The 17,498-nt window shown below is 40.2% G+C and overlaps 1 protein-coding gene across 1 annotated transcript in view; it reads right to left on the reverse strand.

Annotated features, from left to right (window-relative positions):
• EVA1A (eva-1 homolog A, regulator of programmed cell death) overlaps nucleotides 1-17,498 on the reverse strand; it is a 49,935-nt gene that overhangs the window by 11,616 nt on the left and 20,821 nt on the right. The window contains exons 2-3 of the mRNA XM_045549942.1: nucleotides 12,688-12,810; nucleotides 6,240-6,395 (exon numbers count right to left, since the gene is read on the reverse strand). Of these exons, the coding sequence (XP_045405898.1) occupies nucleotides 6,240-6,395; nucleotides 12,688-12,810 (279 nt within the window). The remainder of the gene's footprint in view (nucleotides 1-6,239; nucleotides 6,396-12,687; nucleotides 12,811-17,498) is intronic.

Below are 17,498 nucleotides of genomic sequence, written 5' to 3' on the forward strand. Positions count from 1 at the left end.
GCTATTATTATTAATGAGATTATCCCATTATAAAATATCATTCTGGTCCCAGTGGGTTGCTTGCAAATAGTTAAAACAAGAAATGTTAACTCCTCCAATCCAAGTGCTGAGACAGAGGGAAACAAAACATTTGGGAAGAATGTGGATGGGCACCTAAGCCCATGGAGGAAGCAAGGGGAGAAGATGACCCCGAGAGAGCCCTGAAGACTAGGAGGGAGTTAGCCAGCCAAGGACCGAGGGGAAGAATTCTTGCAAAAGAAAACAACTATGCAAAAAACAAAGAGGTAAGCAAAAACCTGGCAAGTGTTGAGAATAACTGGAGCAGAGGTTGCGGTCAAGGTGGGTGGCAACTGTATAAGAACATGGAGAAGTAAAGGTCAGACACTAAAAGTCCTGGTAAGCCACACAAGGACCTGCAGAGTGGGGTGCCCCAAACCATCCCCAGGTCCCTTTCTCCTTGTTTGTCTGCTCTAGAGCAGGTTTTCTCAATCTTGGCACTATTGACATCTTGGACTCAATAATTCTTTGTTGTGGGAGATAGTCCTGTACATTGTAAGATGTTTCTCTGCTAGATGCCAGTATTGGCCGCCTTTCCAAGGTATGACAACCAAAAATATCTCCAGACATTTCCAGAAGTCTGCCTGTAGGGCAAAAATCACCCCTGGTATGAACCACTGATCTAAACATTGACAAAGCTAAAATGCTCATTTTTCCAGCCTCCCTTGCAGCTAGAGAGGGCCATATGACACAGTTCTGGTCAATGAAATATCAAAGGAGATCTACTGGAACCTCCTTCCTTTCTGCCTTTTTTTGACCTTGAAAGACAGCATGAATGATAACAGTCACGTTTTAACCATGAGATGACAAGTTTAAAAGAAAGGCCATGAGAATCACAAAGATGTTCGTCCCTACATTTTTTATTGTATATATCTAAGGTGTACAACATGATGTTTTGATACACATATACCTAGTGAAATGATTACTACGTCAAGCAAATTAACATATCCATCACCTTCCATAATTATCTTTTTAATTTTTTTTTGTGGTAAAGCACCTAAAATCTATTCTCTTTTTTCAGTATACAACACAATGTTATTAACTATAGTCCTCATGCTATACATTAAATCTCAAGACTTATTCATCCTAAGCAACTGCAAGTTTATATCCTCTGACCTACTTCTCCCCATTTCCTCTCCCTTCCCACCCCTGGTAACCATCATTCCACTCTTTGTTTCTATGTATTCAACATTTTTTTTAGATTTCACATATAAGTGAAATCATGCAGTCTTTTTCTGTCTCTGGCTGGGTATATACCCAAAGGAAGTGAAATCAGCACCTTGTAGAGATCCAGCACTCCCAGGTTCATTGTAGCTCTATTCACAATAGCCAAAATACGGAAACAACCGAAGTGTCCATTGATGGATGAATGGATTAAAAAACTGTGGTATATATACACAGTGGAATATTATTCAGGAGATATTGCCACTTGTGACAACAGGGATCAACCTGGAGGACACTATGCTGAGTGAAATAAGCCAGACACAGAAAGAAATATGCTGGCCCCTACATTTTTAAGCCAATGGGCTAATGCCAGCAACTGCCCACTTCCAGACTTTCTGTTGTGTGGGTGAGATAACTCCTATGTGTTTAGGCTACCAAGTTGAGGTTTTCTATTATTTGCAGCTGAGAACAATTCTAACTGCTAAACCATAAAAAAGTATTTGGATTTTATCCCAGAGATAATGAGGATGCACTGAGGGATTCTCAAAAATAAAAGGAGTTGCATCATCACTCCTGAATTTTGGAAAGATCATTTTGCTACAAAATATAGACTGTGAGGCAAGACTGGAGGCAGGAAGACCATGGAAAATGCTGTAATGACAAGGCAGGCAAAACCAGGCTGGGGCTTGAACCAATTCAATAATGGTGGGAATAAAGTGGAGGGGACGCATTTGAGGGACAGGGAGAGGCTAAAATGGACCCACACTACCCAGTTGGATATGAGCCGTGAAGAAGATGTAGCAGAGGTTAAAAATCATATTTCTGGATTACGTGATATCTTAGATAGGTATGCAAAAGAAGGAGTATATTTAAAATGATGGACAATATTCCATTCTAGGCCAGGTTGAATTTGACATGCTTATAGCATATCCAAGTATAATTTTCAGGACACTTTGAAAACGAAGGCAGAAAAGAGAGGGGAGTAGTAATTGTCTAATGTATATATGATATAATTCAGAATTTAATATTATAATAAAATAACATACTTATTATGAAATAATATCAATGAATTATAGAATAATTAAAAAGACAGCTAAGCAAAAAGAAAAATAAAACATACAGGTGCATACCTGTACAATGCTGGCACCCAGATATAATTTGTAGTAAAATGTGGTTACCTATACATATGAATATGCACACATAAATGGGATTATATTGTATGTAATGCACAGTAACAGACTTTATTCACCCAACAGCAGGGCATAAATATCTTTCTATTTCAATTAATATCCACCAATTTTTCTAATTTTTTTACTACCTATATTGTAAACAGTTTTTTTGTTTGTTTGTTTGCTTGTTTGTTTTTGGAGACAGAGTCTCACTCTGTTGCCTGGGCTAGAGTGCCGTGGCGTCAGCCTAGCTCACAGCAACCTCAAACTCCTGGGCTCAAGTGATCCTACTGCCTCAGCCTCGCAAGTAGCTAGGATGACAGGCATGTGCCACCATGCCCAGCTAATGTTTTTCTATATATTTTTAGTTGTCCAGCTAATTTCTTCATATTTTTTTTAGTAGAGATGGGGTCTTGCTCTTGCTCAGGGTGGTCTTGAACTCCTGAGCTCAAATGATCCACCTACCTAAGCCTCCCAGAGTGCTAGGATTATAGGCGTGAGCCACCACGCCCGGCCTTGTAAACAGTTTTGAGATGAATTATCTTCATAGTAAAATTTCTGCTTATATCTCTAATTATTTCCTTAGGAGAAATTTCTGGAAGTAGAATTTCTGGCTATATGTGTTTTTAAGGCTTTTGATAGATATGGCCAAATCATTCTCTAGAGAGGCTGTAGCGATTCACAATCCCATAAACGCTAGGGGCAAATGTTCATCTCCCCACACTTTCTCCAAAACTAAAGTTATATACTTAATCACTTAAATCTTTGAGAAATTTATAAAATAAAAACATTAATCTCATTGCTGTTTCTATTTTGTGTTTGTTAGTATTTGAGATCTTTATGTTTTATTAATAATTTATATTTTTTCTTTTGCAAACTGCTAATTCTTGTTCTTTGGCAACTTTTCTTTTGGGACACTTTTATTGATTTGTGAGAGCTCTTTATATGTTATAAATTTTAACCTTTCTTCATTAATGCTACATTTTTTTTCTTAGCTTGTCACTTGTCATTTACTTTTAGGGCTCATTTTGGTAAGCAGACATTTAAAATTATTGAAATGGTCGAGGTTTTACATGACTGTTGTGAAGAATGGGCACAAGATGTATCTAGAAGCAAAGAGAAAGATTAAAGCACTACATGAAAGGCTCAGCTGAGACTGGAGACCGTGAATTTCTAGCAGCTTCAAACTGCAAACTGTATTCCCAGTAATGCAATTGTGCTCGGAAGAAAACAAAAAACAACTGCAAACTGTAGTAGCACTTGATAACTTGGGTGCAGAGGGAGTCTTAAGTCATCACATATCAACCCTGTGAAAGCCGATAGGTGAAAGTAAAACCAGTCCTTGCCCAAAGGAAATCTAATCAGAACCTTGTCCCTTCCTTTTTATATAACACCCAGAGACATCAGGCAAAAACAAAAGCAAAGTATCAAAAATTTAAAAACTCACTCAAGCAGCAGAGAAGGAGTTTGGTCATTCAAACGATTGAGCATTTTCATGTATTTTTAAATGGTTCCTTTTTTATGAACAGCATCTGTTTTCAAGAAATTATCTTGAAGAGAAATTCAGCCACCCTCCTATAGAGTCCAACTTTGAGCCAAGAAAGAGGCAAATATCAGACTCTTTCAGACACACACGTCTTCTACCTTCATCTCTCCCACCTCAGACAGCCCCCCAAACACAGAAAACACACACACACACAAAGTGAGTAGGATACACTCAGAGTTAGGGTTTCCCCTACGGGTTTTCTCAGAAATTGGACAAAATAATAAGGCAGTTGTGTATATTAGCAAGTGTGTTGCTGAAATAATGGACCACGTGGATGGGGCAAGAGGCAACTGATGTACTGGGAGAAAACAGGAGGGCCTGGAGCCCAAGGAGTTGAAGGGTAGATACAGCAGAAGAGTAGCGAGCAGGAGAGAGCTACAAGATTAGGACATTTTCCACAATTTTCTTTTATCATACTTTTCTTTATTGCCTCCAATCCATTTATTTAATTTTCTTCTTTGAAAACAATGGTTATTTGTATCTGTTATATTCATCTTCATATTTTAAATTTTCTTTATGCATTTCATTTATAATCAGGGAGTATTCCCCACTGAATCAAGTCTATTTACTGGATCTAACAAATTTTATCTTAGCCACTCTATTTCCCATTTCCTTACATTTTTTAAAATCTCAGTCCATACTTACTTAAAAGATCTTCCTTCATCCCAAGCAGTATTTAATTCAAGAGTATGGGGAAGGAAGGAGGAAGTTTGGAGGGAAGAGAAAAACAGCGCCTTGTACCCTTTCGGCCTTGACACGATCACAAGACACATGGTCAACAGTGACCACTCAATGAGTTGCCACTTTCAATGGCCACATTCAGGGTCACGCTGGCTGAGATGGAAAACTGCCAGGCACCTCCTGTGCCGAGCAGAGCTCCAAAGTCCAGTATCTGTTTGCTCTCACCCGAGACATTTTCTTGCAACCACTGATTTGCAGGTGTCCTTTGAAGCCTTGGAAACTCCAGAGCCTGCCTGCCACCCCCACTTCATTTTGGAGATATTTTCACTATAAAGTTAAGGGAATCATCATTCAATCACTTTTGAAAATATGATGCCAGAATTTCAAACATCTCTTTTCTAGCCTTAGTGTCCTTTCTCCCCAGTACAGCCTTGAAGAAAGAGCAAAGGTAAGATCCCCCTGATGTGTGGGTGCCCGGGAAAGAGGCCTCTGGGCTTCCTAAGGGAGGTGAGGAGCTGACCGATGACCTAGGCCTTCACTGATCCAAGAAGGCAGAGCCCCGGACTTGAGGCACATGCAGATTACAAGCTGCATCTTGCCAACCACAAAGGAGCCAGCTGCGTAAGCCTGGAGAAGTCTCTCTTTCTGAAATCAGGCTGCATGTCATCCAAGATCCTCTCACAAAGAGAAGCCGTGAGCTTCCTTGGCTCATGGAACCCTCAACCTTGCCCCATATTTGCCACTGTAAATAGAAATGTCAGGTTTTGCATTTGAACTCTTAGGTCACCACGTATCAACCCTGCCTAGAGAATTATAAAGAAAAACCAGTCCTTGCCCCAAAGAAATCTAACTGGAACCTCAGTCCTTTCCTTTTTATATAACATCCAGAGACATTAGGCAAAACAAAACAAAACAAAAACACAGTATCGAAAAAACCCTAAACCTCACTCAGGCAGGAGAGAAGCAGTTTGGTTATTCAAATCACTGAGCATTTCATTTTCATGTATTTTAAAATGGATTCTTTCATATGAACAACATCTGTTTTCAGGAAATGATCTTAAAGAGACAGTCAGCCATCTTCCTAAAGAGTACAACATTACACCAAGGAAGGGGCAAATATCAGACTCTCCTGAACTCACAGACCTGTCTCCATCTCTCCACAGTGTATCAAACACCTCAGATAGCTCCTGAAACAGGGAATACACACACACACACACACACACACACACACTCACACACGGGCAGCCTGTTTGGAGCTGGAACTGCATAGTAATAGCCAGGATGGAGGCCCTCCATCAGCCCCCTCCATCCTCAGAGCTAATGCGCAATGACAGATGCCCACAGTAGCCCCAGGCCACTTCACTCACTCACTTGAGCTGAAAGGAAACCAAACATTTTCAGCAAGATAAAGCTCTTAGAACCCTTCATTTGCCAAATTAAAGAATGCCAAGCTTAACTCCCAACAAGAAGAACTTTCATTTCAAGACTCAGCACAGCAGAACCCTCACTTTGATCACAGAGCATTTCTCTCCTGAGTATAGGGCCAGAGAGAGCCACCCAGGAGACAGCCCCGGACCCAGGCCCAGGCCCCAGCACTGGCCCAGCCAAGACCAGGTACCTACCTGCGACGAAGGAATAGGCCGCTAGGATGTTGCTGAGCAAAGCCATCTCCACGTGCTCCACACTGGGGCTGAGGGGCGGCCTCGTGTGGCATCCAGAGGAGACCTCCTGGAGATGCTTCGGCTGAATCAGCGTGGATACTCTCCCTCTCTTCTCTTCTGTTTGGGAACACAAAGGGAGTGATGAGACACATTCTGCTTTCTGGAGGCCATGTTCCGGGTAGCCTGGGCTCGTGAACAAAGAGCCAGTCTCCCGATGCCACTGAGCTTTCCAGTCAGGGACCACAAAGATCTGGGGTCTTGTCCTCTCTGCTCAAGCGAGCCTGTTGGTTTTCAAGGCATCAGCCACTCTTTGCATCTCTGATTTCCCTGGCCTTTCTCCTTTCTCTTCCCCGTCTCCCCACTTTAACACTCTCCCCTTACCTTTCCTGGTGTTCTTTATTGCAGTCTCCCTGGTTCACCTTTGAGGCACAGCCCAGCGGGTCCAAATCACAAGTGGCCAAGCCACAGCCCTCTCCTCTCCTGCTCTGCTTTCCCGGGAGCCAGCACTGACGACACTTGTGTACCTTGATCAGTTTGCCTCATCCCTCAGGTCACCAAATGTGCGTCCTTGGCAGCAGGTCAGCGCTGGCTATCCCAGAACTGCCAGAACGGTTCCAGTTCTAATAAAATACCCACCAGAATTTGGGAGCTCGCGCCTGCTCCCTGCCCCCAACTCCACGACTACACCTGTGCCTTTTGATGGGCCAGCCACACACCCACCCACCCACACACACACACACACACACACACACAGCCCACAGACTGCCACCCACAGCATCACCCCTCCCGGGCCTTGCAGCTCGTGTTCAGCAGCTTGGCCCCTGGCTGGAGGAGCACGTCCTGTTCCCAGCTGCTGCAGCAGCTCAGACCTGGCATCGTCACCCCCAGGTCACAGCAAAGGCTTAGAGCTCCTGCGCATGGAGGGGGAGAGAAGTGGCAAAGACTCCAGTGGCTCAAGTTCAATGCCGTGGTGAGTGGAGGGCGGGGAACTGAGTCATGGGGTGCGGGGGGATGTCAGGTTGGGGGAAGCTAGAGAAGCAGAAGGCTCCAGTCCTCTGGGAAAGAACTTGGGCTCTCAGAGTGTCACAGACGTCAGTAACACGGAGCACAGAGGGCCTGGAGAGCTGCGATGCCACAAGGTGGATGGAGCGGGTTACAACAGAAAAAAACACTCGCTCACTCAAGGAACAGCTGACCAGCTCACAGGTGAGAAGAAACAACCATAAGGTCCTTGGAGCAGCCAGAGGCCTTGGGAGTGGCAGGTCGGGGGCTCTGAAAAGGGCTGGCTACTGTTGAGGGATCCCTGAGCCTCTAAGCCAGAGCACGGGGCCTCCTTTAGCAGCCATTTGAGTTCCTAAAAGGCGACAAGTGGATGATCCAGATGAATGGTTAGAACCACCATTAATTTCAAAGACCTTATTTCTGAGTGCTCATAGGAATATTTTAATTTTATACTTGAGATTTCAAAACTGAAAAAGCACAGCTTTTAAAACCTATGACTTTGGAGTTGAGTTCTTTGCATATTTCTAAATGTTGAATATATTGTGATTCTAATTTTTAAAAAGTGTATACTCTTTGACACAGAAATTTCATCTTGGATATTTTTCTTAACAGATAATTGAACTGGTATAATAAAGATAGGTTAAATATATTAACCTATATTATGTATTAACCTATCTTAATATATTAACCTGAGTTCAAAGGCTGTTCTGCAGGTCTGAGGACTTCAGGACCCAGGAAAAGAATGAAGCTACTGCAACGTGTCTGAGCATGCAGTGAGACAAGGCTATTTCAAATCCATTCCCTCCTACCTATCTCCTCTAATGCTACCATAGCACAAGTCTCATCACTTCATTTTTGAGAATTCTGCAACAGTCTCCTACCTGTTTTTTCTGCTGACATCTTCTTCCTGCTCAATATAGCACCCACTCTCACCAACGGAGTCATCTTTCTCCAATACAACCATGATCACATCACTCCACAACCTGGCCCTTTAATGAATTTCCTTTGAACTTCTTAACACATCACATGCCCACTTCCACAATATCTGACCTCTGTCTAGCTCCTAATTGACCTCCTATCCAAGTTGACACTCACACACATATACACACATAGACACAAGCATGTTTAATGGTTCAAAAATACTTTTAGTTTCCCAAATGCAGCTCTTTCATCTTCCCATGCTTTTGATCATGCTCTTCCATTTGCTTAAATGCCCCCTTTCTCCTCATCTGTCTGGCAAGTGTTTCCTTTAAGAGAGAATTCAAAAGTTCTATAGCAGTTTCAAAATCCCAATAACATTTTTTTTGCAGAAATAGAAAAATCTATACTAAAATTCATATGGAATCTCAAGGGACTCTGAAAAGCCAAAACAATTTTGAAAAATAACAAAGTTGGAAGTCTCACTTTTCCTGATTTCAAAACTTAAAGACTGGCATAAAAACATACATATAGACCGATGGAGTACAATAGATATTCCAAGAATAAACCCTTACATAAATGTTCAAATGATTTTCGATAAGGGTGCCAAATTGTTTAATGGGGAAAAGACTATCTTTTCAGCAAATAGTGTTAGGAAAACTGGAAAACATGCAAAAAAAAAAATGAACTTGGACCCTTACCTTATACCGTGTTTAAAAAGCCCTAAATGTAACACCTAAAATTTTTATAAAAGTCTTAGAAGAAAACATAGAAATAAAGCTTCATTATATTGGATTTGACAGTAGTTTCTTGGATATGATACCAAAAACCTGGACAACAAAAGTAAAAAAAAAAAATAGCCAAATTGAACTTCATTAAAATTAAAAACTTGTGTGCATCAAAGATCAAAAGAGAATGAAAACGAAACCCAAAGAATGTTAGAAAATATGTGCAAATCATATATCTAATAAAGGGTTAATATCCAGAGTCCTACACATCCTAATTCTTAATATCAGAACTCCTACACCTCAACAACAACAAAAACAACCCAATTTAAAAATGGACAAAGGACTTGGAAAGACATTGCTCCAGTGATATACGAATAGTCAATATGCACAAGAAAAGATGCTCAATATCATTAAGCATTAAGGAAATGCAAATCAAAACCACAATGAGATACCACCTCATACCCACTAGTATGACTACTATCAAAAAAAAAATCAGAAAATAACAAGTAGTGGAGAGGATATGGAGAAACCAGAACTCTTGTGCCCTGTTGATAGGAAGGTAAAATTGTGCAGCCACTATGGAAAACAATAAGGCAGTTCCTCAAAAAAGTTAAAATAGAATTATTATATGACCCAGCAATTCCACTTCTGGGAAAGCAGACACTTCAGAATTTATACACCAATATTCACAGCTGCATTATTCACAGTAGCCAAAAGGTGGAAGTAACCCAAATGCCCATCCACGGATGAATAAATAAACAAAATGTGGTGTCTACACGCAATGGAATACTACTCACAGCCTTAAAAAGGAAGGAAATTCTGACACATTATAACATGGATGAACCTTGAAGACATTAGGCTAAGTGAAATAAGTCAGTCATAAAGGGCAAATATTGTATAATTCCACATATATGAAATACCTAGAGCAGTTAAATTCATAGAGGCAGAAAGTAGAATAGTGGTTTTAAGAAACTAGGGAAAGAGGAAAAGAGAATTATTATACAGGCTCCAGGGTACAAAGTTTCAGTTTTGCAAGATGAAAAGAGTTCTATAGATGGATAGTGGTGATGGTTGCACAATACTGTAAATGTAACTAATGCCACTGAACTGTGTGCTTCAAAATAAGTTAAGATGATAAATTTTGTTATGTGTATTTTAAAATTGTACTACAATTTTTAAAATCAGTAATAATAATAATAAAGTTTTGATGGGGTACAACAGTTAATTGTGAAGGTTTTTTCATTGAGAGAATCCTGCCATCAAATTTTGGTTTTAAATTAACAGGAATGGTAGCAGAGTTATCTTTTAGTGGTATTAAAATTAAAGTTAATAGAATTCTAATTCTATCACATTATAAATATGGCTTAATTTTAAGTAAAAGATGTTATCTCACTTATTGAAAAAATTGAACAGTAAATTAGTATAATCTACCACATTTATAGAATAACAGGCAAAACATATATCACATCAATAAATACAAAATGTATTTGCATAAAATTTAATGAAGACTCATGATAAAAAAAAACAGGAAGGAACTCAACAACTCAAAAAATTCAACTTAAAAAAACACAAATAACATTAAAAAGTGAGCACACTTAACAGGTACAATGTACATTATCTGGGTGATAGACACACTTATAACTTTGACTCAAACTGTATAAATGCAATTCATGCAACCAAAATGTTTGTACACCCATAATATTCTGAAATTTAAGAAAAAGACCAAAACAATGGGCAAAATACATGAACAGATATTTTTCAAAAGACGCTTATACAAATGGCCAAGAAGCATATGAAAAAAATGTTCAGCATCACTAATCATCAGAGAAATGCAAATTAAGACCACATGAGATACCATCTTATACCAGTCAGAAAAAAGTCAAAAATAGCAGACGTTGGAGAGAATGCAGAGAAAAGAGAACTCATACACTGTTGGTGGGAATGTAAATTAGTACAACCTCTGTGGAAAACATATGGAGATTTCTCAAAGAACTAAAAATAGAACTACTATTTGATGCAGCAATCCCACTACTGGGTACCTACCCAAAGGAAAAGAAGTCATTATATAAAAAAGACACCTGCATTCATATGTTTATCACAGCACTATTCACAATAGCGAAGATAGCGATTAACCTAAGTGTCCATCAATGGATGACTAGATAAAGAAAATGTGGTGTGTGTATATATATGTATACACACACACACACACACACACACATGTGCACATATACACATACTCCATGGCATACTATTTGGCCATAAAAAGAATGAAATCATTCATGTCTTTTGCAGCAACATGGATGGAACTGGAGGTCACTATTTTAAGTGAAACAACTCAGACACAAAAAGACAAACACTGCATGCTCTCACTTATAAGTGGGAACTAAATACTGTGTACCAATGGACAGAGAGTGCAGAATAATAGACACCGGAGACTTGGAGGGGTGAGAAGGTGAGGGGGTGAGGGATGAGAAATTACTTAATGAGTACAATGTACACTATTCGGGTGATGGCTGCACTAAGGGCTTAGATTTCACCACTATGCAGTATATCCAGGTAACAAAACTGCACTTGTACCCTCTAAAATTATACAAATTAAAAAAATAAAGAAAGGTCTATGGCAGTAAAGCTCCCCATGAATCCTCCAAAAGCCCTTCTTTGGCTAACAAAGTATCCAAATATTGTTCTAATATTGCACTTATGATGTTGCAATTGGAATTATCAGTTCACATGTTTGTCTCCTAAACTGGAGAGGCATCTTATAAATCCTTGTTACCCAAGCCCCTGACACGGTGCCTGAGGAAAGAAGGTTTTCAGTAAATGCCAGCTGGCTGGATGGGTGGTGGGTGGATGAATGAAAGGCACAATGACAGATCTGAGGGTGAGCCACCTTGAAGACTAAAGGACAACAGGGCTGACGGTAGCTCTGCATGGGGCACCAAGCAGAGCACTTCCCCAGGGCCATGAGACATGTGCAAGACAGAGCCTTAGGTGGCACAGAAACTCTTCCTGCAAGTCTCCCTGCCCCAGGTGCCAATGGAGAGGGTGGAGGAGCCAGGAGCAGGAGAACCAGGCACAAAGAAGTCAGGCCAAGGCAGAGGAAAAACGACCTCTAGATGGCCCATCCTAACAGTAGCCTCCTTGGAAGACCCTCCATGGTCCACATGGGACAAGTCAGTCTAGGGCAGGGGTCAGCACAGCTTTTCTGTAAAGGGCTGAGAGTAAACAGCTTAGTCTTTGAGAGCCTGAGAATCTCTGTCACAGCTACTCAACTTTGCCATTGTGTTACAAGAGCAGCCATTGGTAATACATCAGGGAAGGAGTGTGGCTGTGCTACAGTAACATTTCATTTACAAAAATAGGTCTTGGTCCCAATTTGGCCCACAGACCATAGTTTGCAGACCCCTGGCCTAGATCCTCACTACTCAAAAGATGGCACGAGGACCAGCATCACTGACATTACTTGGGAGCTTCTTAGATCTGCATAATTTTTTTTTTTTTTTTTTTTGAGACAAGAGTCTCGCTCTATTGCCCGGGCTAGAGTGCAAATTTTGTATTTTCTGGAACCTTGAGTCCACCCATTTATATTGAGTGCAATCACTGAATCCCAAGTGTAATAGGAAATGTACCTGGTGATAGTACATTTCATCTTATATTTTAGTAGCAGCAGTGAGTGCCCCCTTGGATGTGAGCACCCATACAGGTGACTGTCTCATTACATAACGCTCAGGGGGTGGTAATCTCATTATTGCTTTAGCTACCTGAGAAGAGCTGTGCTGTCAGAAGCAGAGAAGTTTCTGGTAAGAACAGTTCATCTCTGATGATGTTGGTATCAGCCAGTACAGGTTCTAAAACTTGGTTGGCTCCAGCTGGCTTCTCCAACTCTGAAAGCAAAAAGAAGTGGCATAAAAACCATCATATACATGGGAGATCACATCATGCTTTAGGTCTGGTATCATCATGAACCCAACAGAGAAGCCTTGGTGGCATGTGTCTGGATTCTTGGAGGGATGAATAGTATCCCCTGAGAGGAGAAAGCCTAGTGCCAGAGTTTAATCTGGAATTTGGACCAGACAGCTACAGAAACCAGCCTCCTAAGGTCATAGCAGAAAGGAAACAAGAGGTAAAAGATCAAAGATACATGCTTCCTCTCCTCTCCTGCCAGCCAAAACCCACAAAACAGCTTAGACCAGGACATGCTCGTCTGGCCCCTCATCAGTGCAGTCTGCAGGCCGGCCTCTCTGGAACAGGAAGGGAGGGAATTCAGTTCCCAGATAGCAATGCCCAGATGGGCCACGAAACAAAGTCTCAGACAGCTCTGTGTGGGCACTAAAAACCTGTCAATGCTGATGTGTGGATTCCCACAGCCTGTGCCTCCCATGCAGAAGTGTCAAGGCCTCTGCTCAGGCCAGCTAAGGAAGCTCCTCTCTGTCACCAGCTTCACTGAGGCGTGTGTAGGAAGAAAGCAATCAGTCACCGAGCTCCAAGCACTGAGCCGTCCCTCCGCACATGTGCATACTCATTCATTTGTCATCACTGCACCCTGCCAACTCCTGCAGCATCTGACTTCTGCTTGCTGACAACTTTGTAGAGACTTATCTCAGCTGCCTGTGCCCCACAAAGGATTTGTGGCACCTTCCTATCTCCACTTTACATGTCAAGAAATCAAGGGCAAAAAGGAAAAGGAAACTTGAAGCGTGGTATCAGCAGCTCCCTACAGACGCATGTACCAAAGTGCCCCTGAAGTCCTTCCAGTGGGAAAATGTGTGGAGGTGGAAGACAACGATATTGATGATCCTGACCTTGCATACATCTAGGCTAATGTGTGTATTAGTGTCTTGGTTTTTAACAAAAACAGTTTTTAAAAGTTTTAAAAAGTTAAAAATTTTAAAAATAGCAAAAAGCTTATAGAATAAAGATACAAAGAAAGAAAACATTTTTGTACAGCTGTACAATGTTTGTGTTTTAAGCTAAGTATTATTATGAAAGAGTCAAAAGTTTAAAAAACATTTAAGATTTATAAAGTTAAAGTTACAGTAACTAAGGTTAATTTTTTATTATTGAAGAAAGAAAATTTTTTATAAATTCAGTGTAGCCTAGGTGTATAGTTTTTATAAAGTCTACAGTAGCATACAGTAATGTCCAAGGCCTTTACATTCACTCACCACTCACTCACTGACTCACCCAGAGCAACATCCAGTCCTGCTAGCTCCATTCCTACTAAGTGTCCTGTACAGGTAAACCACTTTGTATCTTTTATGCTATATTTTTACTGTAACTTTTCTATGTTTTGATGTACAAATAGTTATTATTGCGTTAAAACCACCTAGAGTATTCAGTGCTGTAAAATGCTGTACAAGCTTGTAGCCAAGAAGCAATAGGCTAGACCACATAGCCTAGTGTCGTAGGCTAACCCACTTAGGTTTGTGTACGTGTACTCCATGATCTTTGCATACAATGAAATCACCAATGTATTTCTCAGAATGTATCCCTGTGGTCAAGCAATGTGCAACTATACTTAGATATAAATCTACCAAAACATTTACAGGACTTGTATGCAGAAAACTACACAACATTGATGAAAGAAATCAAAGGAGATCTAAGTAAATGAAGAGACATACCATGACCATGGACTGAAAGACTCAACATAGTAAAGATGCTATGAATAATTCTTCCCAAATTGATATGTAGGTTAAATGCAATTCCTATTAAAATCCCAGCAAGATTTGTTGTAGATATAAACCGAGATTACACTAAAATTAACATAGAAAAGCAAAGAAACTAGAATGGCTAAAACAAGGTTGAAAAAGAATAAAGTGGGAGGGGGAATCAATCTACCCAAGACTTACTTTCAAGACTTAGTACATTGCCACATTAATCAAGACTGTGTGTTACTGCAGAGGGACAGACGCAGAGATCAATAGAATAGAATAGAGAAGCCAGAAATTGACCCACACAAATATGCCCAACTGATTTTTGACAAATTTGCAAAAGCAATATAATGAAGGAAGACAGTCTTTTCATCACGCTGGAGGAACTGAATTATCAGTAGGCAAAAAAGTGACCTTTGACCTAAGCTTCACACCTTATACAAAAATTAACTCAAATGGATCACAGACTTAAATGTATAACATTAAAACTATGAAACTTTTAGCAAAAAAACACATAGGAGAAAACCTTTGGGATCTGGGGCTAAGCAAAGAATTCTTAGCCTGGACACTCAAGGCATGATCCACAGCAGGGAAAACTGGTAATCTGGACTTCATCAAAATTAAAAATATTTCCTCTGTGAAAGACCCTATGAAAAGGATGAAAAGATAAGCCACAGAGTAGAAGAAACTATTTTCAAATCATTTATCTTACAAAGAACTAGTACCTAGTATATATTTTTAAAACTCTCCAAATTCAAGAGTAAAGAAGCAAACAATCCTTTTAGAACATGGACAACATCATGAAGAGACATTTCACTAAGATAGCAAGTGAACACATGAAAAGATATTCATTAGTCATTAGGGAAATGCAAATTAAAACCACCACACACCAATCAGAATGGCTGAAAGAAAGAATAATGGCAACACTAAATACTGACAAGGATGTAGAAAACTGAGTCACTCATGCACTACTGGTGGGAATATAAAACAGCACACAATTTGGCAGCATCTCAAAAAACTAAAAATGCAACAATACAACTCACCAATTATACTTCTAGGCATTTATCCCAGAGAAATGAAGACTTGTGTTCACACAAAAACCTCTGCATGAATAGTTATAGCAGCTGTATTTGTAATAGCTAAAAACTGAAAACATTCCAAGTGTCCTTCAAGCGGTGACTGTTTAAACAAACTGAGGTACATTCATACCACGGAATACTACTCAGCAGTAAAAAGGGAACAAACTATTGATACACAGAGCAACCTGGATGAATCTCCAGAGAATTACGCAAAGTGAAAAAAAAAATTTCAAATGGTTGCATATTTTTAAAAAGGTTATGTACTATATGATTTCATTTATACAACATTTTTGAAATGAAAAAATTATAGAAATAAGCAAAAAATTAGTGGTTGTCAGGGGTTAAGGAAGAGATGGGGTCAGGAAAGAAGTGAGTTTAGCTATAAGAGGGCAACATGAGAAACCCTTGTGATGATGGAAATGTTCTGTATCTTGACTGTATCAATGCCAACATCCTGGTTGTGATACTGTACTACAGTTTTGCAAGATGTTATCATTACGGAAACTGGTTAAACAGAACATGGGATCTCTGTATTATATCTTGTAACTGCATGTAAATTTGAAATTATCTCCAAAAAAAAGTCTAATTTAAAAAATGTCTTAATGCACAATCTCTATGGTCCTCCTGATTCATACTCTGCACATTTAACTTTGAGAAATACTAATATATTATAAAAGACCCAACCAGGATATTAAGGGAAATATCCTCTTTCTCATGAGGGACAGCTAAAGGGATAAAGAGTTTTTCATCTGGGGAGAACTTGGAGAAGACTATCAGGGTTTACTTTTTCTAGAATATGATGGGATTATACACAAGAAATTGGACTTCATGTGGCACCAGTAAACAGGTCACAGGCTGATATATGGGAAAGTGCACAAACTTCAGGATTAACCAAACCTAGGTTTAAGCCCAAGCTCCATCATTTCCTATCTTTAAGACTGAACAAGTTAGTTAACCTTTCTGACTCTCAATTTCCTCATCCTTAGATAAAACTAATTATTCCTACTTTAATCCATCAGTCAGCATCTAAACAAAGAAATAGAAATGGCTTCAGTATTTGCAACAGAAAGAATTTAATGCAGGGACTTGGTTGCAGTGATAAAGACTGAAATATAGGTTGCAAGTGACAGAGAAGCTGAGACTTGAAGACAGTTGCAATAGATGAAAACGTTAAGAGTGTAAAGATTGTCTCAAGCTGGTATCACTTTAAAAAGATGAAATTAGATGGAGGAAGATCCCACGGGATGGGACCATGATGTAATCCAGACATTAGCAACAGTAAGCAGCAGGTCATTGAGGGGATGCAGGTAAGATGTAGTGTTGCCAGAGCCCAGGAGCCAGGGTCTCCAGGAAGAATCTTGAACCAAGGATGACCCAAATAGTGAGAGCTGGAGCCATAGGGGAGACGCAGCCACTGCTGGAGGAGACACTTGAAGAAAAGAAAGAGGAAAAACTCTGGCTTCCTCTTTTCCACTACCTCCCAGCCTTCTACTGGTGCTTCCATCGGTCAAATCTAGCAGGAAACCAGAGAATCCCTGAGCCTGGGAAAGGCAGCCTCCAGGTCAGCTCCAGCTCTCCAGAGCAGAGCAGGGATCAGGAAACAAACAGGCCCGGGGCTGGCACACTCACAGGTTTTTGTAAGGATACAGAGCATGTAAGAAGCCTGGCACAGAGTAAGTGCTCAAGAAATGGTCATTATTTGTATGCACCAATGTTATGTGATGACATGAAGAGCTGCATTTTCTCATCATTTTATATCTGAATAGATAGAAACACAAGCAGGGCTCATGCCACGTGGACTTCGCCAAGAGTGCTTATTTTTTCCAAGTGAGCAGCATATCT

The sequence above is a fragment of the Lemur catta genome, chromosome 4, assembly GCF_020740605.2.
Source record: "Lemur catta isolate mLemCat1 chromosome 4, mLemCat1.pri, whole genome shotgun sequence".
Classification (NCBI taxonomy): Eukaryota; Metazoa; Chordata; class Mammalia; order Primates; family Lemuridae; genus Lemur; species Lemur catta.